The following is a 26,776-nucleotide window of genomic DNA, read 5'->3' on the forward strand; positions in this document are numbered from 1 at the left end:
TCTTTGAGACTTAATAGTTGGCTATGAGAGAAATGATTATTTTTTCCTGATATTGATAATTAATTATTAAAATCGGTGAGCCCAGGTCATTTTTCCCCCCTTGTCCTATTTCCTTGTCCAATCTCTCCAGGGCTATCCTTTTGTTTAATTACAAGCTCAGTCATTGTCTTTACACAGCATTTGATCAAAACAGGTAAAGTTTTGTGTTCTATGGGTTGTCCATCCAATTTATATCCCAAGGTGTTCTGTAATCATTTGACTGGATTATAGATCTCATTTAGGAAGTTTTGAAGTGCTCTGGAACTTGAAACAATCAGCTTAAAGTCATTTTCAAATAAGAACAACTGAATGACTTTACCAATTATGGGGAATTTCTCTTCTATTTGGATTCAATGCTGCATGTCCTCCATGACCAGGGCAAGCACCTTTGGCAAGCCTACATATTTTATGCCTCAATTGGTATTAATAATTCTAGAGTCACAATGTTGACAACGTTGTCTCTGTTGTTCTATCACATAGGGAATCTTAATTTTATGTTAACATATTCCCAAGAGGGTGGCTAGGTGGCGCAGTGGATAAAGCACTGGTCCTGGAGTCAGGAGTACCTGGGTTCAAATTCAATCTCAGACACTCAATAATTACCTAACTGTGTGGCCTTGGGCAAGCCACTTAACCCCATGTGCCTTGCAAAAACCTAAAAAAAAAAAAAACCAAAAAAAAACCATATTCTCAAGAGACATCTTTTTTTAGAGGAGAACCTTGAAAGCATCATTTTACTACAGTGAATCAGTGGAGATAGGTTTGTAAAGTCAATAACAATTGTATTTTGTAGCCTCTTCACTTTTCAACCAGTCTTTCAACTGTAAAGGTGTGGTTTGCTATGGAATATCATTTGAGAAAACTTGCCTATTCCTTCTTCATTCAGTCATGAAGTATTTATTAAGTGCTTACTATGCATCATGTCCTATTTTAAGTCCTGAGATAACATGTCCTATTTTAAGTCCTAAGACACAAAAACATGGTCCTTGCTCTTAAGGAGTTGACATTAATGTAACTGGAAGTTGTATAACTTCCATGTTTATGCACTCTGAAATTCTGTTATCTATTCACAATTTATTGTCATATTTTAAACCAGTGTTGCACTTGGCTATCATATTTTTCTTTCCCTCAAGAAGATCAAGTTTTTCTGAGTGAGGCAGTTTTTAGGGATTTTTGGTCTCCCTGTTGTGTTGATTAATTTATGAGTTAAATTTCCTTAGGAAATGATGATAATGAGTATTGATGCTTATTCTTTTACTCATTTCCCATTTTGTAGCATCAACAGCTAGAGTAATATTTTGTTAGATTGGAGTTGTCTTATTCATTAAGTGTATCTTCCCATTTTTATTCTTTATTTTAATTTGGTATTGGTTTTGATCTTTCTTCTATAGAAATGATAGTCTGACTATATGACCTCAGCTGACCCCACACCAGTGAGCATTTATTTCCAAATATAATTCATTTCAATTTGTTTTTTTATTCAGTGCTAACCAATTCCAGATTTTTCAGTTATATTTTTGAAGAATATATTCCTGATAATCAATCAATAAACATTTATTAAGTGCTTACTCTTTTAGATCCTGTGATTAGCACTTGGGATACAAATAAGAAGCAAAAATGTCCTTGACCTCAAGAATCCTTATTCAACTTTAATTTAATAATATAATAGCTCTGAACTATATATGTAAATGTATTTTAAATCATTTTCTCCTATCTTTGCTATTGCATTGAAGTTCCTGAGTATTAAAATATATATTGACTTAATTTGCAGGATTGATCTGGTCATTCCTAAAACTTTTGTATCTCTTCATCATAATATATATTGGAGCATGAGTTTCAATTATCTTCATGATAATCTTCTTAAAATATTTTTCTTGAAAACAACAATATTAGATAATTAAATAACTAAATTGTATGTTTCTTGTTGTCTTTCATGTACAATAACCTCAACTCTATTAACCCCTTTATTTGCCTCTCCAAGGAGAATGAGTTATTTTTCCATTTGGATGCAATTTCCTTTTGTCTACTAGTTTCATTTATAGAATGTCAAGATTGATATCATTTAGTTGCTTTACTAGTTTGGTCACTCTTTAGTTACTGGGCAAGATGTTACATTTATTGTGTAAGTGGTTAAGTTAGTATCTGCATGTGTTTTAAAACTTATGTGATTATTAGTATCCTCTGTTTCCTTTTCTACCAGAGTCATTGTTACTGCACAGATGGTCCCAGAGTGAGGGTCATGTTGTATTTCAATTTGTTTCCTATGTTGCCATTCTAGTTGATTGATGATAGGACTCTCTGTACTTAGCTCGATTTGCTCTCAGGAATTAGACAGAGTCAGTATTTTACCATATATGAAATCTTTCCAGCATGATAAGACCTGTCAGAGTTTGTACTTTACTTGTGTAGCTTCAAGAATCAGGGGGCACTTCCATGTCATGTTAAGTTATTGAAGGAGGTTGTGTAGTGGCATTAAATAATGAAATATAATAAACAAACATCTATTCTGTAGACAGCAAGTAATATGCCTTGTACATGTGTTAGTACTTTTCAAATGTATGTAGATAAAATTGTGATAAATAAAATACAACTTAATCTGACAGTATTTCTAATTTAATAGGAGTTGCTTGTCCCAATTAATGGATACTAATAATATCCATTGCTACTATTAGGTAGAATGCTGAAAACTTTTTTTAGTGTTAAAAAGGGTTCCTCATATTCAAAAATATTGGGTTTCACTGGGCTAAATGATTTCTTAGATTCTTTTCAATCATCTGATTCAGAGATCAAAATTAAAATGCAAGGGCTAGGGAAGACCTTGCACTGGAGCAAAACCACAATAAATTTTCTAAACATAGAAATAACCTCTAACTTATGTGATCTCTAATAGTTCTGATAACAGCTTTTAATTATAAGGCATTTTTTGTTCCATAAGACTATAGGATAGATACACAAAGTACTAATATCCCCCATCTTATAAGTGAAGGAAGTGAAAGCCAGGGTGACTTGCCCAGATCTGTCTGTCTATTTGCCTATCTATCATCTGTATATCCATCCATCTGTCTATCTAACACTAGTTATTATTTGTTTCAAGAAGATTATGACGTCAGGAAGGTGATTCCATCTCAGTCACATAAAGTGAATTTGAGTGAGGGGAGCCGTGCTAAGTAACCAGCCTCACTTTCTTCTCTGGAGCTATCTGGGTCCAGTGGCCAGATAGCAATCAGAATTGCCTGCAGATGACTCTGAATGCAGGTTCTCCTGATTCCAGGGCTGGTGCAGTACCCCATTGCACCACCTAACTGCACCAAGGTTAAGTAGCCACTTCAATATAGCTACTAAGTTTTAGAGCCTGGAACACAGATCTTCTAACTTTATTCCAGGGCCTTCTCTAAGTATCTAAATTTAGGAAATAAAATAAGAGATAGAGAATATCACCCGCAAAAGCCAATAGACCTTGTCCAAGAGAAAATTGAGGGAAGAATGAATATCAGAATACAAAAATTTTTCTTTGTCAGTAGGCAGTTAATAAACATTTATTAAGTACCTAACATGTGTGCTAAAAACTAGGGGAAAAAATAAGATACAAGACAGGTCTTGCTTTCATGGAGCTTGGAGACTAATAGGGTAGGCTTCAGGAAAACAATTTTGTGCAGGAAAGAGTGAGCTTTAATTATATTGTTGTACCAAAAAGAGCAGTTTAAAGTTATTAAGACTTGAAACTGTATAAGACTTTTGCAATACCCTGTATATCCTTTTTAAAAAGCAAATTTTTAAGGAAGAAAGAATTGTAAATCTTAGTCATATTAAGAATGCTTTCATGTTCTAAACTCTTTTTAGTTATTTAGAAGGTATTATGATTTAGTCCTTTACATTTTTTTTTTTAGGATTTTTGCAAGGCAAGTGGGGTTAAGTGGCTTGCCCAAGGCCACACAGCTAAGTCTTTTACATTTTGTAAGAAGTGATTTATTGGTGCAATGGATAGAGCATTAGCCCTGGGATCAAGAGGACTTGAATTCAAATCCAACTTGAACACTTAATAATTACCTAGCTATGTGACTTTGGACAAGTCACTTAACCCCATTGTCTTACCAAAAAAAAAAAAAGTCCCTTATTATAAAAAACACTAATTAATACCTAATTAAATTTGCTTTACAATAACATATTTAATTAAGTTAATATTGATACATACAATATCCTAACTTTTCAGTCTTTCACCCTTAGTGTTTTACATTTTAAAAGCTATTTGCAAGATGGAAATGGTTACAAATTGCAACAGAATAATCAACAACAACCACAGTCTTTGTAAGGTAAATTGGCATGATTTTATAGACAGAGACACAGAAATAGAGAAAGGAATAGTTTGCTTAAAGTAATGATAATATGGGTGATTCCTGATTTCAACTTTCTGTAGTCATGAATTACTTTTGACTAATTCAAATCCAGAGTAATAGAAAACTTTTTGATGAAAGGAACTTTCATTAAAGTTAGACACTTCAATAAAAGGGAAAGGTCTTCTGTAACATTTCCTCAGACAGTAAATTATCCACAATTCAACCTTTTCCCTCACCATTAACGATTTTTATCACTTCCCTTATGACTTCCTGAATACCAGGCATATAATTCTTCTAAAGTGTGACCTTTAGTTTTTTTAAGAAACATCAGGAAAATTTAATCCTTTGCTGTGCAACCAAGAACCCTTCAGTAAACTAAAACCCAATCTTATCCCCTAGATATACTTTTTAGATAATGGAGATCAAGTACAAGAGAATAAAGGATGAAATTTTCTTACGCTTTTGGTCAAAAGATGTTGTGAGATTTTGACTTTTCTTCTGGCTGGACTGGACACTGAAAAATGAGTTAAAGAAAACTCATTAGAGAAAGCACAGGATTATATCTAGTGTATCTTGAATACCGTTTTGCTTTGGAATCTCTTTCTATTGAATTCTTGATGTTGGACCTGGGAAGAGGGAAAGAAAAATCTGGGAAAGTGAAGGCAGGAAAAGTCAGTTCATGTCAGTTCATGAGGGAAGCTTTGAAGATGGAAAAAAAAGGTTTCCATTGTGTTGGCAATGATGTAGATCATGACTGTAGAACAAACACTGTAATGGTAGGCAAAAATATGTTTATATGACTAGGTGGCATTGTTAGGCTAGGACAGAGTACAGGACTGGTTTTTGGAAGATAGAAATGGTTACAAATTGCAACAGAATAATCAACAACAACCACAGTCTTGACCTGGAGTAATGTCAACTAAAATGGTCCAAGGAAAAAATTCAATTTTACTGATTCTGGGAATTCTTGAATTCTTCCTGTCAAAATATTTCACTGTGGTGTCCCTTCTGTGTCTAGGTTTTCTTCTTTTTTTCAGGCCATTGACAAAAAAACACAAATATATTAATAAACCTAACATATTTGTTAACTTTGGGGGTCATAGGATCTCAGATTGGTATAATTGAAGGTTTTGAACATAGGACCCTATGATCAGCTGAGTTTATCTTTTCCCACTTGATGAAGTAACCCTCCTATTATCCCTTAACACTTTCTTTACTATGTTACCTGCACTTTATATCCTATACTTCAGTGAATGGGCTGGGGGAGGATGGAGGAAACACATAAATTATGGGCTCCCTTATGAAGATCTTTATTACATTTAGAATTGGATGGGATATTAGAAGTCATCTAAACCAAACCCCTCATCATCTGAATTAGATCCAGAAATCTTTCCAGTGCCCCATTCCCCTCAATGTAGGCTAATGAAGGGTGGCTAGGTGGCATAGTGGACAGAGCCCCGGTCCTGGTGTCAGGAGTATACCTGAGTTCAAATCCGGCCTCAGACACTTAATAATTACCTAGCTGTGTGGCCTTGGGCAAGCCACTTAACTCCATTGCCTTGCAAAAACCTAAAAAAAAATGTAGGCTAATGAAGCCACCAAAGTCTGCCAAAACTGTGCCATGTCTCTTAGGAATAGCTAGAATTTGCACATATAAACTCATTCAATTCTCAGAACCCCTATGAAGTGGATAATATATATCTCCATTTTACAGATAACTGACTTGAAACTCAGGTGAAGTGACTTCATAGCTAGTATGTGTCTGAGGGAGGATTGAAACTCAGGTTTTTCTTATTCCAAGTCATATTCTTTATACATTTAGCCACTTGGGTACCTCTTCTCTCTCTTATGGAAGAAGCAAGGGAGAAGGAGGTGATATTGGTCAAAGAAATGTAACAACTCTTAGTTTCCTTTGGCAGCTCAGTCTGTTCTAGCTTTCAATCCATCCTTCACCTTATCCCCATTAATTTTTTAAATTTTAATTTTTTAGTTTTGAAAAACTTGCCCTTTATGAATCATTTAAATGCTGTTATCCAGTTTGTCTTGAAATAAACCTGATCTAGGGGCAGCTTAGTGGTGCAGTTGATAGAGCATGGGCCCCGGAGTCAGTTCAAATGTGACCTCAGACATCTAGTAATTGCCTAGCTGTGTGACCTTGGTCAAGTCACTTAACCCTATTGACTTAAATAAATAAAAAATGAAAAAAAGAGAAAGAAATCTGATCTTGTCTCACCTCAGGAAAAAAACATTTTGACTTTTGTTTCTTGGCAGAACTAGAGGTTTCTTTTTTTGTTTGCTTTGTGTTTGAGACTGCAGGTTTTCCCTTCTTAAGATCCCCTCAGGGAACCTAGTGTACAGACAAAGCTGCCCTGACCTAGGCATGAATTCAAAGCACTTTAAAGCAACAAGACATTGATTTTTCCAAACACCTTTTCTGGGAGAAAAGAAGTTCAAGATTGATCTTTGAAGGAGAGGAGAAAGAGAGGTTAAGTGACTTGTTGGTGATCTTAGAGCCACTAGACTAGGGTCCAAATGAACCTCTGTAGATGGGTCAGAAGTTAAAGGTGAAACATTGAATGTCTGTCTTGTTCTTCCCTTAGAGAGGGGAGGGGAGGATCAATTAGTTGCTGGGTCTAATCACCCAACAGACAATCAACTTCAGGTTTGTAAAGGGAATGGTAATAATATTTCCAGAGCTCCAAATTGGGACATATAAGTAACTTTGTCTTATTGCTGATTTTCCTACAGGTACACACACATAGCATGTTGAGCTCAGGTCTATACACTGAAGATAAAGAGGTCCCTTATCACCTGGGCCCCAAAGCTGTGCCAGAGGGGGAAAAAGGAAGAATGGAAGGAAGGAAGGGAGGGAGGGAGGGAGGAAGAGAGGAAAGGAAAAATAGCATGTTCCAATCTGTATTCAGACATCAGTTCTTTCCCTGGAGAAGGTTAGCATGCTTCATCATGAGTCCTTTGGGGATTGTCTTGGAGCATTGTATTGCTGAGAACAGCTATCAGTTACTACTCACTAAAACCTTAGAACTTTGGAGGTATTTCATCAAAAGTTTATTAGGATAATGAAATACATAGAATATTTGTGCTTCTTAAATAGAATATTTAAAATGAAACTGTTTAGGAGAGTCTAGGGCACAGAGCTTCTGTAACTCTAAAGGAAGAGGAATGTCTTACCCCTTATACAAACAAGGTCATGTAGGCCACCAACAGCAGATTCAACTCTAACACAGGACATCTGTGTTACCTGTGTTGTGGTTTCCAGGGGTAGCATTTCTTCCCTTAAATATATGTAATTCATCTCTCTCTCTTTCCCATTTGGTAAATAGTCTTCCTTTGCTCTATCTTTGATGTAGTCCTTTGGAATTCAAAAGGAGGTACTTGGGGTGGCTAGGTGGCATAGTGGATAAAGCACCAGCCCTGGAGTCAGGAGTACCTGGGTTCAAATCCGATCTCAGACACTTAATAATTACTTAGCTGTGTGGCCTTGGGCAAGCCACTAACCCTGTTTGCCTTACAAAAAAAAAAGGAGGTATTTGACTATGCCTTTAAACTCAAATCACTCTGACTTTTACTGATTGCTCAATAATAGACTCTGGCCCAGGCCTCACTTACTCATCTTTTGGGTTTTGGTGACCCAGAATGAGTGTAAATAGCAATTGTTTCTGTTCTGGTCAGAAACTAAGAGGGTCTTACCCTCTCAGGTTGATTATTTATGAAGACAAACTAGAACTAATTTTGCCTCAATTCCTACCAAATCTTTCCTTACTGAATAAGAGTTGCCTCAGACAAATTGAGAATTGGAAAAGACTTTAGTTAAAAAAAAAGGTCAAAGTCCCCCCCCCCCCCCCCCCCCCCACTGTCCTGGCCTCTCATCTGTCATCCTGATCTGAATCTTGCCATGGGACTCTGTTGACTCTGCAGGAGACACTGAGGCTGATGATTTTGCATTGCTCTGCCTCACTTAAATCCAATTCACTTGCAAGTCAAGACATCACCTTCCTGATGTCATTGGTCCTCTTTCTGAGAGTGAAGGACAAACAACAATTCTTGGCTCTAGTTAGACTACCCTCTTCACAGTTTCAGAAACAGGGAATTCTTACTCCTGCTTCTGGGACTTCTCTCTTATTTTTCTCTCAGATTAGAATGACATTTTCTTGTTCTATCTTTGCTTATCTAAATCCTCTTCAGCCTTCAAGGATTAATTTAGCCCCACTTTTTCCACAAAGCCTACTTGGACCATGAGATCACAGATTTGGAGCTGTAAGGAAGCTGTCTAGTCCAACTAGAGCTCAGATCCCCAGAAGACAAGGCCAACCTCTTTACTTTATAAAGTAAAGGAAAATGAAAGGGTGAGCAACTTCAGACTTCTCTATTGTTCAAGTCCCCTTCTTCTCTGAAATCTATTGGGTAGGTATGTACTAGCCTTTAATGATTGCTGTTGGTGTAATGGATAACAAGCTGGATCCAGAAACAGGAAAACAGGAATTCATATTTTTGCTTCAGATACTTATTGGGTTTTTGTACCTATTCTCTAGACCTCAGTTTTCTCATCTGTAAAGTGAGGTTAATAATAGCACCTACTTTACAGGGTTATTCTGAGTATGACAGGAAATAATATGTATGAAATTAAAAGACCACCCCCCAACTCTGTATATATTCAGTCTTTTTTGCCTTTTGTCATTTTCTTGATAAAGATATTAGAGTGGTTTGACATTTCCAACTCCAGCTCATTTCACAGATGAGGAAACTGAGGCAAACAGGGTTAAATGACTTGCCCAGGGTCACACAATAGTAAGCCTTAAGGCCAGATTTGAATTCAGAAAGAGTAGTTTTCTTGACTCCAGATCCAGAACTCTATTTACTGTGCCACTTTCTTACCTCTAAAGCATTATATTAATGCTAAGTGTTATTTCATGAGTTTGTGTTGGTCCAACTGGGTGCTTAACTCCTTAAGAGCAGGGCCCATTAATTTTTAAGTATCTATATATACCTTAATGCTGTAGTAGACCCCCAATACAATAAAAACTTAACTGACTGATTTCTAAGCCAATTTCAAATGGAATACTTGAGAAAGGATTTCATAAAGAGACAAAAACATTTTGCTTAAAACACAACTGAAATTCCTTTCTAGGGACTTGTAAATTAAATTTACTGTTATAAGTCCCCATTCGGTAGGTATAATATAGAGAATCTGTCCCTAGGTGAAAGTTTAAGATATCTTTAATTCAGATGAAGCCAAGATAAAACAGGACTAACAGATTAAATCAAATAGGTGCACATCCATCCATTTTAAATACAACTTGCTATTGGGTTTGTGTCCAATTTTTCTTATACAGAGAATGTCCTTGCCCTGCAGTGAATTGCCTCAGAATAAAAATGACTTATGTTTACATAGATGTTTACCATTGGCAAAGCCCTTTCTTCATAGAAACCTATGAGGCGGACAGCTGTGTTCTGTATTAAGGTTGGCAAAGTACCTTATGTGCTTTACTTGGTTTGCTCCTCCACTAGTCTTATTAGGAATATTTTTAGGATCATAAATTTGAGCTGGGAGAGACTCCAGAGGTCATATTGTCTGACTCCCTCATCTTATAGATAAGGAAAATGAGGCTCAGGGAGATTGTGACCTTCCCAAGGTCACCACTAAGAAAGAATAAACTCGATTCAGACCCATAAGCCCTGCCCCCCAAAACTAGTATGGTTCCACTGTATAGCTAGCTGTAGGTTCATTCTATATACATACATACATACACTCTTGTAGGTGAGTATATAAGTTTGAGTATACTCAAACAAATTGTGTCAGATTGGAACTGAATTAAGGTGAATTAAAAAATTAAAAAATATTTTCACAACTGTATTTCAACATAATTGGTTGCCTAGGTAATCCTATGCATTTTATACATTTAAAAACATGAATCTGAGAAGGGAATCTATAGATTTCATCAGACTGACAAAGGGGTCCCTGATTCAAAATTTGGTTAAAACTCCCAATGTAGAGTTATATAGTTAAGAAAATAGGAGAATGATGACTAGTATATACCAGGATCATTCATTCTTAATTAAAAAATATTTGTTTCCTTAAATATAAAATGATTTTTTTAGAAGAAGAGCCTGGATTTCATTCAAGTGGGACTCAACTTCAAACTACAATTGCAGAAGTAGTCTTCAAATCAAAAATGGAAATGGCAGACAATTCCTGATGGCATGGCAAGTCATCCCCCTCCTGAGTGATCTCATCCTCCTGAGAATGGAATCTCAGTTCTGGATTTTAGAATACACAGGGTGTCCCAAAAGAATTAGTGCAGTTTTAAACCATTAAAACTTAATTATCACTCAAAGTTACATTCCCTGGCACTACCTGAATTTTCAGGATAAATCTCTATGATTTTCCCCCACAAGCAATGGCAATGTCAACTACGGGATAGGGAGGAAGGGAGGAAGGGAGGAAGAAAGAATTGTCTGGATAGGGTGAAATACCAGAAGACAACTCACTTCATTTAGCCACAGTGTCTTGGAACTAACAATGAAACGGGGAGCTATGCATGAGTGACTGGCTTGAACTCCAATACAGGAAAGGTTAGGGAGAGAATAGAGGTTGAAGGGAGGGAAAGAAAGACTATTCCTTCAAGGAGGTAAAAGAATTGTCCAGGAATAAGACAATTTCTCTGAGTCTGCTGAGCGGTCACAAAAAAGCCTTTCTCTAGACACTGAATGCCAGCAGAATCCCCTGACAGCCCATAAAGATCCAGACATTTTACAATTTGGCCACCCTTATCTTCCCTCCCTGGGTGTTTTTGGAATAGGCAACTTTGTATGAGCAGTACACAGGTCAGCAGATTTTTTTGACCTCTTTTTTTTTTTTAAATATACCCCATTGACTGGGGCATTTTTCCACTATGTTTCCCCTGGATATTGTTGTGAAATTGTATTTCTCAACCAGCTACATCTTGTTTCATTAACTCCTTAGCTCATTAAGGGAAAAACAGAAAATTCAATTCAATTCATTGTTTTAGGAAATAGAGATAAAGATGAAATCCCTAGGGATTTCATCTTTATCTCTATTTCCTAAAACAATGAATACCTTAGAGTTTCAGTGAATGAATGAAATGGAGCAAAGAACACTGACCAGTCCTTAATGGCTTTCTAATGAATTGTTTCTCAGTAAGGAATCTGTACACCTAAATATTTCCTCCAGAAAAAAACAAAAGCCCAACAATCAGACATCATGGACCTGAGAATATAACAATAATCTAGCATCTTATTTTCCTCATCTTTCCATTGTATTTAAGAAAAGACAAGAATGTACAAGATCCTCTTGATAAGGTTAGCTTTTTTACTCACCTTTGGATGAAATCACAGTGGTGAAAACTTCTAAATTTTCATCGCTGCAGCTGTAAATCTGATGCATTTTATTTCAGCCTGTCTCTCCCTGAAGCGTGTCCTTTATCTGGCGACTGCTCTGAACTTCCAGTCAAGAGGTTTCCCTAATCCAATCTGCCTCTGTGATCATTGTCCAGGTCCACAAAAGACAGGCTGATGCTGTGATCTCATCTCATTCCAGATTCTTCATTGCAACATTTTCTACTCCCATCTGTCTTTTTATGAATTCTATTACTGCAAACATTTGCCTGAGCAGGGGAGGCTTCAGCTTCCTCCCAAGCTCAGATGGAACATTTTTTATTGTATGATATGTCTGAGACTTTGGTAAAGTGAGTGGCTATAAAGTAAAATAACCTAGTCTATTGTATTTGTGTGGCAAGGGGATGGGGGTTGGAGTAGGAGGTGAGAGATACTTAGGGAATTTCACCAGATAGGTACCATTAGTACCATTAGGTACCAGTATCAGCAATTGTCCTTTATTATTTCAAGTTTAAGATTTTGCAAAGGTTTTCAGTTTTACCAAAAAAAGATTTCTTTGTTAGCAGGACTAAAAATTAAATAATTCTTGATGCTAACTGGATTTTTGTTAAAATTTCTCTGTTGAACACAGGGATCATTTCTGTAAATATTTTATTTTCATGCCTTTGTATTCTAACATTCCATTTTCAGCAAGCTAGACTTTTTGGCATCCACATGAACCCTCAAAGACTGCTAGGTATGCAATCCATTCTAGGGGGAAATTATAGGATAACTTATTATACTATATATGATATATAATATATATTATACACCAGCACAATGCTACAGTATATAGTGTCTAATGAATGCTCTTTAACTGACTGTATATGCATACATACCTGTACATGTGCTTTTCCTTCAGATCTAGGGAATCTGTGATAGCCTGAAAAGTATTTGTTCTCTTACATCATTACTACCACCATCACAACAACAGCTAGCATTAAGGTTTGCAAAGTGTTTCGGAAATGTTATTTCATTTGATGCTCACAATAATCCTGTGATGTTGGCACTGTTTTATCCAAGTTTTACAGGAGAAGAAACTGAAAGAGCTGTGTGACTTGACAAGGGGGAAATTTAGGGTCACACAACTGTAAGTGAAACAGGATTACAACTCAAGTTTTCAGATTCCAAATCAGTACCCTTTCAATCAAGTGTGTGTGTGTGTGTGTGTGTGTGTGTGTGTGTGTGTGTGTGTGTGTGTGTGTGTGTGTGTGTGTGTGTGTGTGTGTGTGTGTGTGGTGTTTGATGGAGATCATACTTCCAGGGCATTTTTTCCCACAAGCCACTATAATATGAGATAGTCTAGTTAAATCTATTATTAGCAAGAGGCCCTTTCAGGAACACTATCTGGGAAATGGTCCCCTAAATCAGCATCCCAGTGAACAGACTGTTGGGAGTAGCTGATGGTGATGCAGGAAAAATTTTCCCTGCTGCTCAGTGAGCCTAGTAGTTAGGGATTCTTCTTTTCATTAGTACTTTACTTTCATAGCTTTGTTCCTATAATAATTGCAGAAGAACATAGGTAGAACTACATGACCTAGGAAGGAGGGTTGGGTTGTAATCTGATCTGTGGTGGCCGGATTTCCTACAAAGTGAAAATCATATATCCAAGTGTTTGTCTAGCCTTGGGAAAGATTAAGCCACTATCAGATAATACTTTATCAGTTAATTCCTTTGTGGGGTGGATTAATTGATTTTTATCTGAGAGCACAAAATGAAAACCTAGATGTTACCTAGGATGGTTGTTGTTCAGTCATTTTAATAGTATTTTATTCTTCAAGACCCTGTATGGAGTTTTCTTAGCAAAAATAGTGGAGTGGTTTGCCATTTCCTTCTCTAGTTCACTTTAAATATGAGGAAACCGAATTAAGTGACTTAACCAGGGTCAAACAACTGTTAAGAATTTAAGGCCAGATTTGAATTCAGGTTGATGAGTCTTCCTGACACCACATTTTGTGCTCTATCCACTGTACCCCCTGGTTGTCAGTGAGTTGCTAAACCCATGGGGTGGCTGAGAAAGGGGATTGAAGAAATAGGAAGTGGGAAAGATAGAGGAGGTAGGAAAGTGCTGATCTGCATGGAAGGCCTTGGAAATATTAATTAAATCTTATGATCCTGGAATGATCCATAGGTTGCTCAACTAAATACTATATGATGTGAAACATTTATTCAAAGCACTGTGGATAAACATAGAAAAACAAGACAATTCCTGTTCTCAAGGAATTCCCGTTCCAATGGGAGGAAACAACATATATGGAAGGGTTCAACAGCAAGTCATATGGACATGTTCCATGGTTCTTTGGGTGCAAGGACAACACAGATGGCAATGGTTCTTTGTTAAGGTCATTTCCACATACATTATGCTTCACTTTCAAATATGTCTTTGTTACAGTCTATAATTACTCATCCCAATAGTTTAAGATTGAGTTCAAAAATCATACCTTATATTGATATAATGCTTTCATTTTCATAGACATACTAGCTAACAAAGAAATTTTATCGATGTTAGGGGTAATAGGAGATCAAAGAAGGAATAAGGTTTCTAGAAGAAAGTGAGGATAACTCGCTTCTTTTGCTTCTGCTTTATCTATCAGGGAGAATGACTGGAAAGGATGGGAAAAAAGTAAATTGAAACCAAATATAAATGAAAAGATAGATAATAAGATAGGAACTAGCTGTCCTCAATATATTCAAGTTATCAAGATTAGAAGACTTATAGGTAATGTTGCAGTACTGAAAATTAATGGATGTCATTGTTGAGTCACTTTTGGTGATCTTTGAAAATCATACAAGAATGGGAAGGTTCTGCAGGAGTGGAGAAAGACAAATAGTGTCTTCTTTAATACCAGGACTAGAAAGGTGATATCTATTCTTGGACAAATTCTCAAATTTTTTGGTTGTTTGTTATTACAAAAAAAATTACTATAAATATTTTATTATATAAAAACATCTGTCTTTTCTTTTCTTTTAAAATCATTGATCTCATTGGAGTATAAACTTAATAATGAAATCCCTGGGCCTAATCAGAGAAACATTTGACAGAATTCCAAATTGCTGTTCAGACCAATTCATAACTGTATTAGCAATGGATTAATCCTCACATTATTCTCAACATTATCATATTTATCAACTCATTGCTTGTGAGGTGAAACTATATCAATATTTTGATAGACATTTCTCTTTTTATTAGTAGTTTGGAGCATTCTTTCTCAAAGTTACTGTAGTTTGAAATTCTTCTGAATTGACCACTTATACATTGGAAAATGACTTTTGCCCTTGAATAAAAACTGGAAATAGCTTTTGCTAAATATATGAATAGATTAGGTCAGAATAATCCCCCCCCAATTTTTAACATGTTGAGTAGACTACTAAATCAGGGGGATGCTGTAAATATAAGTGCCTGTTTAAGTGAAGCACATGACAAATTTTTTCAAGCTAGCCTTATTGGCTGATGATAACACAGTTAGAGGAATTTGAAATAGAATTGAATATCCATTCCCAAAGAGTCATCATTAATAAACTAATTAGAAGGAAAGGTAGGGACAATGGATAGAGTGCTGGGCTTGCAGTCAGGAAGATTCACCTTTGTAAGATCAAATATGGCTTCAGATGATTAATAGCTGTGTGACCCTGGGCAAGTCACTTTACCCCTGTTTGCCTCATTTCCCCATCTCTAAAATGAGCTGGAGAAAGAAATGGCAAACTACTCCAGTGTCTCAAATGTGGTCATAGAGAACTGGACATAAAAGAAAACAACTGAACAACAAAAAACAGAAGAAATACAACTGAGTGTGCTAGGGACCTTTCCTCAGCCCTGAAAGGTGAGAGGAGTACCTTTCAGATATTGTGGACAGATTAGACAAATGCATAAAGGAAGGAGATAGAAATAAAGAAGTTAGAGTGAAATAGAGGGAAAAATTGTAAAACTCAAAATAAATAAAATCTTTCTTTAAAAAAAAGTATGTCCTACATACATTTTCCTCCCCTCTAGAATAGCTTGTTAAATATTTATTAGTATACCCTTGAACACTGATGACTTATTATCTTCTAACACCCTTTTCCCGACAACATCCCATTCAAGATCTATCTGTGTTTTCTGGAATGAGTGGTTCATAGGTAAAAATCTTACTTTTATCTTAAACCTTTTTCTTCCTTACTCCTTTCATCTCCTTATACCTTCTAAGCTCCTTTCTAGTGATATGACATCTAGGGCCACCCCTTTTACTGACCTTGTTGTGTGTGGGTAGGGGAGTTGGAATAGTCCTTGTTCCCATTGCCACTTTCAGGCTCTCTCCCTACTACCATCAACTCTCCTTGTTTGAAATTCATTCAATTTATATTTATCATCAATCAAGATTATAGGAGTTGTTATTACCAGTCTTCGGGACATTTTTCCTCTTTCCTCAATGCCTGGCTCATGGTCTTTTTCTCCTTCTCAACTGTTTGCCCTCATACCAGATGATTATAACATGCCTATTAATACTCCTTCAAACCCACTAACTTCACAGGCTCTTAACTTATTTCTCATTACTTACTCCTCCATCCCCCCTCAGTTACACACACACAGAGGTAGTCATGCCCTTGATTTACCTCACCAAAAAAGTGATTCACATCCATGTTCATAAACTCTGAAATTTCTTTATCTGGTCATAATCATTTATCATTCCATCTTTCCCTCTACCTTACAACCCCTAATTCTTTTCCTTGACCTTGCCATGACCTCAGTCCTCTTACCCCTCAGATCTTTTCTAGGTCATCATCCTTTCACTGCTCACACTTCTCTCCCATCCCTAAACTTATCCTTGGTTAACTAGTTCAACTCTAGACTATTCTTATCTCTTGAGTTCCTTGCCTTTTTAATCTTATCACTAATCTCTCCCTGCCAAATCTCAATCTTGCATTATTCCCACCATCTGTTATATTAACTTCTATTAACCTACAGCTTAATGAAACTGGAGAAAATTACCAAACCTTATTGATGGGGTAGAATTGTGTTACTTAATCTCAGCTTGGCTCCCAAGTGACAAGGCCATCCTTTTTACATGATCTTTTAAATAAATTCCCAAGTTCACTGACTAGGAACTTTTTTAAACCTTTACATCCCTCCTCAAACTTCCTATGATTCTTCCTTCTTGCAGCTGAGAATCTTGCTTCATACTTCCCTGAAAAAAACTGAAAACTAATGCAGAAAACTTCATTTCCCAAATTCTCATATAATTCAGATGTTTTTTGCTATTTTAAGGAAATTCTTTCATGTAGAGTTGACACTTCTTTCAAATCCTTTTTTTTAATGCACAAATGACTTCATCCCTTTCCACATACTTTAGTAAATTGCCCTCTCTATCTTCCCTACTTTCTCAGGAATCTTCAATCTTTCCTTGTAAACTTATTTCTTCCCCATTGTCTACAAATAGCCCTATCTTCAAAGAGCCCCCATTTGAGTTTATCTTTCCTGATAACTATAATCCTATAACCCTTTCCCTTTATGACTTAATCTCCTGGAAAAGGTGTTTTTAATCAGCACCTCTACTTCGTTTGCTCTCACTTTCTGTAGTTTGGTTTCCCTCATACCCTTGCAGTCTTCTTATCAACTTACTCTCCTCCATTTACTCTACAAGCCAATACCACCAGCCTCTTTGCTATTTTTCACACATGCCACTCCATCTTTTGACTATTGAGATTTTCTTTCTTTCTTTTTTGATTTTTACAATGAGTTAAGTGACTTGTCCAAGATCACACAGCTAATTAGTATCAAGTATATGGGGTCACATTTGAACTCAGGTCCTCCTGAGTCCAGGGCTGGGGCTCTATCCACTGCACCACCTAGCTGCTCCGACTAGTGACATTTTCACTGTCTCCCATGTCTGGAATGCTTTCCACCTTCATTTCTACTTCCTGACATTCTTTAGGTTTCAACTAAAATTCCTATTCTGCAAGAAGTCTTTCCTGGTCACCTTTCATGCAGTTTCCTTCACATTAGATTGTAAACTGCTTAAAGAGAATAAGCTGTTTTGACTTTCTTTGTATCCCCCTGTTCTTAATGAATACTTATTGATTTGACTTGAAGGATGGTAGTGCCCTTAACAGAAATAAATAGAGAAGTTGGGAGGAGGGTATAGAGTGAAAGATGGTGACTTCAGTTTTGGACATGTTGAGTCTGAGATATCAGTAGGAGATCTAAGTAGAGATGTCCATCCCAACTCCTTAATGGCAGGGCCTGTTTCATTTTTTTTGTTTGTGTCTTCCAACTCCAGGCAAGTGTCTGGCTCAGAGAGTGTTTAATAAATGATTTTTGATGAATAACTTGAAGTTTTAGAGAATCATGTTTTTGACTTAAGATTTATTAGTAATTAAAGGTGTTCCCAAGTAGAATGGATGAGAGGAGAGGCAAATAGATTATTATTCTCTTCAAGACAGGTTTTTAAATAGAGATGGAAGCCTTATCATTGCAATTCTGTCATTTCAGTTGTGACTGACTTTTCTTGACCACATTTGGGGTTTTCTTGGCAGAGTCCCTGGAGAGGTTTGACATTTTCTTCTCCAGCTCATTTTAGGGATGAGGAAATTGAGGCAAATAGAGATACATGATTTGCCCAGGGTCATATAGCTAGCAAATGTCTGAGGTTGATTTTGAACTCATAAAGATGAGTATTCCTGATTGCAAATCCAGTACTCTATCAACTGAACCACCTTTCTGCTCTGACTGATCATTGGGGATCATAAATGAAATTCTTGGTCTGGCATAAGTCTGGATGAGATTGTCTAATTCTGCAGTTCCTTCCAACTCCGACATTCTGTAATCTCACAATAATTCTGTGAAATACAGTAAGTTAAGCATCTCTGTGAAATAAGCAGGCTAGTGATGTGCTGACAAATGTTTAATAACCAGCTCTTAAAAAGGCAGTGGGGGCAGGTGTGCAGCTAGGTGGCAGAGAAGAGAACCCTGGCCTTGGAGTCAGGAGTTATGAGTTTGTATCCAGCCTCAAGTTCTTGGTAGCTCTATGACCTTGGAGAAACAAATCAAGTGACTGATGTGATTTGCTATGTTGACCCAAAGGCATCAAGGAACTTCATTCCAAGGGATAATAACAGTAATAATAAAAACTGGTATTTATTATAGCAGTTATGTGTCAGTCTCAGTGTTACCGTACTACACAAATATTATCTCATTTGATTCTCACAACAACCCAGGGAGATTGGTACTATTATTGTCCCTTTTTTTACAATTGAGGGAACTGAGGCAAACAGGTTAATGACTTGCCCTGGATCACACAGCTATTAAACACTTGAACCTGAATTTGAACTCAAGTCTTCCTGATTCTAGGTTCAGTGCTCTATCTACCATGCCACTTAGATATTGGAACATGGGAACACTGCTATCTCACCTGGTGGTGATCTTGATAAGCATTAGCAAAGATATAATAAGCATGAAGATAACTTTACTTTATATGCTGAGTCCCTTAGGATTAAGAGGAAAAGAAATCCTATAAAGACCATGCCAAGTTTCTCTAAGCCAAGTCAACGTTGGTATTTGGTACCTTAAGCTATAGGTGGGCTTAGGGATGGAGAGTGAAAGATATATTTAAAAATATAGCTAAAAAGTTTTTTTTTAAAAAAGGAATCAAAATTTATTTTTCAAAGCCTCCAAATTATACATTATATATTAAATATATGGGATCTTTTTTTAAATTTATTTTTATTAAAGATATTATTTGAGTTTTAAAATTTTCCCCCTATCTTGCTTCCCTCCCCCCCCCCCCCAGATAGCACTCTGTCAGTCTTTACTTTGTTTCCATGTTGTACCTTGATCCAAATTGGGTGTGATGAGAGAGAAATCATATCCTTAAAGAGAAGAGAATTCTCAGAGGTAACAAGATCAGACAATAAGATATCTGTTTTTTTCTAAATTAAAGGGAATAGTCCTTGTATTTTGTTCAAACTCCACAGCTCCTTATCTGGATACAGATGTTACTCTCCTTTGCAGACAGCCCAAAATTGTTCCTGATTGTTGCACTGATGGAATGAGCAAGTCCTTCATGGTTGAACATCACTCCCATGTAGCTGTTAGGGTGTACAGTGTTTTTCTGGTTCTGCTCATCTCACTCAGCATCAGTTCATGCAAATCCCTCCAGGCTTCTCTGAATTCCCATCCCTCCTGGTTTCTAATAGAACAATAGTATTCCATGACACATATACCACAGTTTGCTAAGCCATTCCCCAATTGAAGGACATTTACTTGATTTCCAATTCTTTGCCACCACAAACAGGGCTGCTATAAATATTTTTGTACAAGTAATGTTTTTACCCTTTTTCCTCATCTCTTCAGGCTATAGACCCAGTAGTGGTATTGCTGGGTCAAAGGATATGCACATTTGTGTTGCCCTTTGGGCATAGTTCCAAATAGCTCTCCAGAAGGGTTGGATAAGTTCACAGCTCCACCAACAGTGTAATAGTGTCCCAGATTTCCCACATCCCTTCCAACAGTGATCATTATCCTTCCTGGTCATACTAGCCAATCTGAGAGGTGTGAGGTGGTACCTCAGAGAAGCTTTAATTTGCATTTCTCTAATAATTAATGATTTAGAGCATTTTTTCATATGGCTATGGATTGCTTTGATCTCCTCATCTGTAAATTGTCTTTGCATATCCTTTGTCAATTGGGGAATGGCTTTTTGTTTTAAAAATATGACTCAGTTCTCTGTGTATTTTAGAAATGAGTCCTTTGTCAGAATCATTAGTTGTAAAGATTGTTTCCCAATTTACTACATTTCTTTTGATCTCGATTACATTGGTTTTATCTGTGCAAAAGCTTTTTAATTTAATGTAATCGAAATCATCTAATTAGTTTTTGGCGATGTTCTCCAACTCTTCCTTAGTCATAAACTGTTCCCCTTTCAATAGATCTGACAGGTAGACTAGTCCTTGATCTTCTAATTTGCTTATAGTATTGTTTTTTATGTCTATGTCCTGTAACCATTTGGATCTTATCTTGGTAAAAGGTGTGAGATGTTGGTCTAATCTAAGTTTCTTCCATACTAACTTCCAACTATCCCAGCAATTTTTATCAAAGAGGGAGGTTTTTTCCCAATGGCCGGACTCTTTGGGTTTATCAAACAGCAGATTACTATAATCATCTCCTGCTTTTACACTTAGTCTATTCCACTGGTCCACCACTCTATTTCTTAGCCAATACCAAACAGTTTTGATGACTGATGCTTTATAATATAATTTTAGATCAGGTAGGGCTAAGCCACTTTTGTTTGCACTTTTTTTCATTGAGCTCCTGGCAATTCTTGACTTTTTATTTCTCCATATGAATTTACTTACAATTTTTTCTAACTCTTTAAAGTAAATTTTTGGAATTTTGATTGGTAGGGCACTAAACAGATAGTTTAGTTTTGGTAGAATTGTCATTTTTATTATATTACCTCTACCTATCCATGAGCAGTTGATATTTGCCCAGTTATTTAAATCTAATTTAATTTGTGTGAGAAGTGTTTTATAATTGTTTTCAAAAAGATTCTGAGTCTGTCTTGGCAAATAGACTCCCAAATATTTTACATTGTCTGAGGTTACTTTGAATGGGATTTCTCTTTCTAGCTCTTCCTGCTTTTTCTTGCTAGACATATATAGAAAAGTTGAAGATTTATGAGGGTTTATTTTATAACCTGCAACTTTGCTAAAATTGCTAATTGTTTCCAGTAGTTTTTTAGATGATTTCTTGGGATTCTCTAGGTAGACCATCATGTCATCTGCGAAGAGTGAGAGTTTTGTCTCTTCCTTCCCGATTCTAATTCCTTCAATTTCTTTTTCTTCTCTAATTGCTGATGCTAACATTTCTAATACAATATTGAATAGTAGTGGTGATAATGGGCACCCTTGTTTCACCCCTGATCTTATTGGGAATGCCTCTAGCCTCTCCCCATTGAATATAATGCTTGTTGATGGTTTCAGATAGATACTGCTAATTATTTTAAGGAACAGTCCATTTATTCCTACACTCTCTAGTGTTTTTAATAGGAATGGATGCTGTATTTTGTCAAAATCTTTTTCAGCATCTATTGATATGAGCATATGATTTCTGATAGGTTTGTTGTTGATATAATTGAGTATACTAACAGTTTTCCTAATATTGAACCAACCCTGCATTCCTGGAATAAATCCTACTTGATCATAATGTATTATCCTAGTGATGACTTGTTGTAATCATTTTGCTAAGATTTTATTTAGGATTTTTGCATCTATATTCATCAGGGAAATAAGTCTATAATTTTCTTTCTCTGTTTTAACTCTTCCTGGTTTAAGTAACAGAACCATATTGGTTTCATAGAAAGAGTTAGGCAGAGTTCCACCTTTCCCTATTTTTCCAAAGGGTTTATATAGGATTGGAACCAATTGTTCCTTAAATGTTTGGTAGAATTCACTTGTGAATCCATTAGGCCCTGGAGATTTTTTTTTAGGGAGTTCAATAATGGCTTGTTGAACTTCTTTTTCTGAGATAGGGTTGTTTAGGTATTTAATCTCTTCTTCATTTAACCTGGGCAACTTATATTTTTGTAAATATTCATCCATTTCACTTAGATTATCAAATTTATTGGCATAGAGTTGGGCAAAATAATTTCAAATTATTACTTTAATTTCCTCCTCATTGGTGGTGAGTTCACCTTTTTCATTTATAATACTAGCAATTTGGTTTTCTTCTTTTTTTTTTATCAAATTGACCAGAGTTTTATCAATTTTATTGTTTTTTTCATAATACCAACTTTTGGTTTTATTTATTAATTCAATAGTTTTTCTGCTTTCGATTTTATTAATTTCTCCTTTAATTTTTAGAATTTCTAATTTGGTATTTGATTGGGGATTTTTGATTTGTTCTTTCTCTAATTTTTTTAGTTGTATGTTTAGTTCATTGATTTCCTCTTTCTCCAATTTATTCAAATAAGCATTTAGAGCTATAATATATCCCCTGAGAGTCGCTTTGAATGAATCCCATAGGTTTTGGTACATTGTTTCATTATTATCATTATCTAGGATAAAATGGTTAATTCTTTCTATAATTTGTTTTTTGGTCCACTCATTTTTTAAAATGAGGTTATTCAGTTTCCAATTTGTTCTGGGTCTATATCTCCTTGGCCTAGTATTGCATATGACTTTTATTGCATTGTGATCTGAGAAAGATGTATTCACTATTTCTGCCTTTCTGCAGTTGATCATTAGGTTTTTATGTCCTAGTATATGATCAATTTTTGTATAAGTTCCATGTACTGCAGAGAAAAAGGTATATTCCTTTCTATCCCCATTCAGTTTCCTCCATAAGTCTACCATATCTAGTTTTTCTAACAATCTATTTACCTCCTAATTTCTTTCTTGTTTGTTTTATGATTCGATTTATCTAGATCTGATAGCGGGAGGTTGAGGTCTCCCACTGGTAGAGTTTTGCTGTCTATGTCTTCCTGTATTTCTTTCAGATTCTCCTCTTAGAATTTGGGTGCTGTCCCACTGGATGCATATATATTCAATATTGAAATGACTTTATTGTCTATGGTACCTTTTAGGAGGATAAAGTTTCCTTCGTTATCTCTTTTAACACTATCTATTTTTGCTGCTGCTTTGTCTGAGATAAGGATTGCTACCCCTGCTTTTTTTTTACTTCAGCTGAAGCAAAATATATTTTGCTCCAACCTTTTACCTTTACTCTATATGTATCTCTCTGCTTCAAATGAGTTTCTTATAAGCAACATATTGTAGGATTCTGGTTTTTAATCTACTCTGCTATTTGCTTATGTTTTAAGGGAGAGTTCATCCCATTCACATTCAAGGTTATGATTACTAATTCTTTATTGCCTTCTGTGCTATCTTCCCTCTGTTTGTATTTTTCCCCCTTTCCCCCCTTTTATCCATATTCCCCAGTATTTTGTTTCTGAATACCACCCCCTTCAGTGTGTTTGCCCTCCTATATCACACCCTCCCCTTTCTTTCCCCTTTCCCTTTTTCCCTTTTCCCTTCCCTTCCTTTTCCCCCACTCCCCTTCTCTTTCTCCACCCCCCCTCCCCTTTTCCCCTTTTAATACTTGAAAGGTTAGATGTTTTATAAGTTAACTGAGTATATATAGGTTGACTTTAAGCCAAGTCTGATGAGAAGAAGATTCAGGTGTTTCTCCTCTGCTCCCTTCTTCCCCTCTATTAGCATAGGTTTTTTGTACCTCTTAGTGTAATGAGATTTGTCCCATTCAGTCCCCTCCCTCCTCCTGTCTCTTTCCTGTCCCACTTTTTAGGGAGGTAGTGTTTTTTTTAAATCTTTCTAAGTCATAGAAAATTCTGAGTGTCTGTCCCTTCTAGTTCAATATATTCTATTGAATAGAGTCAAAATTCCTGAGAGTTATTAGTCTTTCTCCCAAGTGGGGTTAAAGCCAGTTACATCCCATTAGATAGCAGTCTCATGGATAGGTCATGAATGTCCATCATTTCTGGCTAGGTATATTCTCTCTGTTAGAGTTACATTTCTCAAGATTTATGAGAATCTTTTTTTTTCCCCCCATGCTGTGATATAGCCAGTTGCAACTTACTGGATTGCATTTTTTTCCCTTTTACCACCCCCCCCCCCTTTTAACCTTTTCATGTGTCTCTTGAACCTCCTGTTTGATGTCCAAATTTTCTGTTTAGCTCTGGTCTTTTCATCAGAAATTTTGGAATTCTTCCATTTTGTTAAATGTCCATCTTTTTCCCTGGAAGAGAAGGCTCAGCTTTGCAGGAAAGTAGATTCTTGGCTGTATTCCAAGCTCCCATGCTCTTTGAAATATCTCGTTCCAGGCCCTTCAATCCCTTAAAGTTGATGCAGCCAGGTCCTGCATGATCCTTACTGTGGCTCCTTGATATTTAAATTGTTTCTTTCTGGCTGCTTGCAGGATTTTCTCTTTTATCTGATAGTTCTGGAGTTTGGCCACAACATTCCTTGGTGTTTTCATTTTAGGATCTTTTTCTGGTGGGGATGGATGTACTCTTTCAATAACTACTTTGCCCTCTGATTCCATGATATCAGGGCAGTTTTCCATCACTAGATCCTGTAATATTAAGTCCAGGCTTTTTTTTCTCTTCAATGTGTTCAGGAAGTCCTATAATTTTCAGGTTGCCCCTCCTCGATCTATTCTTGAGGTCAGTAGTTTTGTTGATGAAGTATTTTACATTTGCTTCTATTTTTTCTTTTTTTTAATTTTGTTTAACTGACTCTTGCTGTCTCATGGAGTCATTAGTTTCTGTAGACTCCATTCTTTTTTGGGGGAAGGAGTTTTCTTCATTAACCTTTTGCAACTCCTTTTCCAATTGGTCAATTCTACTTTTGAAAGAGCTTTCTATTTGACCAATTGAGGTTTTGAGAGAATTAATTTCCTTTTGCATTTGCTCATTTGAGGATCTGAGAGAATTGTTCTCATTTTGTAATTGTCCAATTGATGATCTGAGAGATTTATTCTCCTTTTGTGTTTGTCCAATTGTACTTTCTAAGGTTTTGTTTTCTTATTGCAAGGTATTAATTGTCTCTCCCAAGTTTTTAAGTTCCTTCCTTATTTCTTCAAGGAAGTCTTTCTGTGCTGGAGACCAGATTGTATTCTCCTCAGAGGTTCCAGGTCTCTCTGAGTTGGGGTCTTTCCCTTCCAGGAATTTTTCTATGGATCCACCTTTCCACCGACCCTTCTTCATTATGCTAAGACCTTGAGTTGGGGAGGGACTGGTTCACCTGGGCTTGGGATCACTAAAGGCTTTACTCACTGAGTGCAGTTTCTCTGGCTGGCCAGTAGGAGGTGCTGGTTGCTTTCTCTGGAGTGTCTGTGACCTTGGTTGAGAGGCCTTCTCCCTTTGCTTGAGGGGAGGAATTGGAGCTATTGAATTTTTTTGCCTTCAATCAATGGTGGGGGCTGCCAGCATGTTCCAGGAGTGGGAGACGGAGGGCAGCAAGCTGAGCTCCAGGGTAATGAAACCCCCTGGAGGAAACTCAAGCAATCTCTTTGGAACTCCAGAAAAAGTTACTCCTTCAAATAGACCAAATAGAATGGCATCTAATATCTTTGGAGCACCTGAGGAACCTCAGAATACACCCCAAAGGTCAAATCCTCCAGGAGGCAAAGGAAGTGGTATCTTTGAAGAACCTACTCCTGTACAGGCTCGATCTCATTTGAATCCCCCTGGTGGGAAGACCAGTGATATATTTGGGTCTCCAGTCACCATTACCACACCCTTAGCACACCGAAACAAGCCCAAGGATCATATTGTTTTACATGAAGGTGAAGACACAAAATTGCAACTTAGAGCTACAGAGAATACACCATCTTCCAAAGAACATGATGAGAAATGTGACAAAGGAAAGGAGGAATCAGCCAAGGAAACTGAGTCTAAACTCACAATTGACAACCATGAGCCCAGGTTGGGCCCCAGGCCTCATTCTCACAACAAAGTCCTCAACCCACCAGGCGACAAATCCAGCATCTCTTTCTACTAAAGGAAACTAATACCATCGTCTTCAGACTAGAAACTCTTAGGGTGTCAAGATTTATAGTTTCTAATTAGTACAAGTTGGGGTGGGGTGGGGAGGGAAGGAATTGATGTTTTATGTGAAGACTTTCATGTAGCTTGCTGCTCAAACTTGTCTTTTAGAAACATCAAGGGCTACATAGGACTAGGGGTCACAGAGCCTTTCAGGAAATAGAGAAAACAAATGTTGTCGGAGCAAGGAATTCTCTGGGTTTGCAACCAAGAATTAGTTCCAGATATGAGAGAATCTTTAATAGAATGAAAGAAAATGGGGAAAGAGTAAAATCTTCATAGGTACCAAGAACATCTGTGTTTTGGTGGGCAAATGTTCATCTAGGGATGGTCCTGTAACAGAAATCATTGACAGTGTCACTGGGGAACTAAAAACCCATGTGAATGATTTGTTGAATAGCTGCCTGAGGGAATGCTCCCCTCCCTTGTCTGGTAAAGGGATACAACTTGTGTTTC

At 36.6% G+C, this 26,776-nt stretch overlaps 1 protein-coding gene and 1 pseudogene across 1 annotated transcript in view; one reads left to right on the forward strand and one right to left on the reverse strand.

Annotated features, from left to right (window-relative positions):
• Positions 1–12,173, reverse strand: part of VXN (vexin) — a 29,464-nt gene extending 17,291 nt beyond the window's left edge. The window contains exons 1-2 of the mRNA XM_074208020.1: positions 11,730–12,173; positions 4,832–4,887 (exon numbers count right to left, since the gene is read on the reverse strand). Coding sequence (XP_074064121.1) covers positions 4,832–4,887; positions 11,730–11,796 — 123 coding nt within the window. The 5' untranslated portion in view covers positions 11,797–12,173. The remainder of the gene's footprint in view (positions 1–4,831; positions 4,888–11,729) is intronic.
• A 13,407-nt stretch (positions 12,174–25,580) lies between these two features.
• LOC141498521 (jupiter microtubule associated homolog 2 pseudogene) lies at positions 25,581–26,310 on the forward strand (annotated as a pseudogene).
• The last annotated feature ends 466 nt before the right edge of the window (positions 26,311–26,776 follow it).

This window comes from Macrotis lagotis, chromosome X (assembly GCF_037893015.1).
Source record: "Macrotis lagotis isolate mMagLag1 chromosome X, bilby.v1.9.chrom.fasta, whole genome shotgun sequence".
NCBI lineage: Eukaryota > Metazoa > Chordata > Mammalia > Peramelemorphia > Peramelidae > Macrotis > Macrotis lagotis.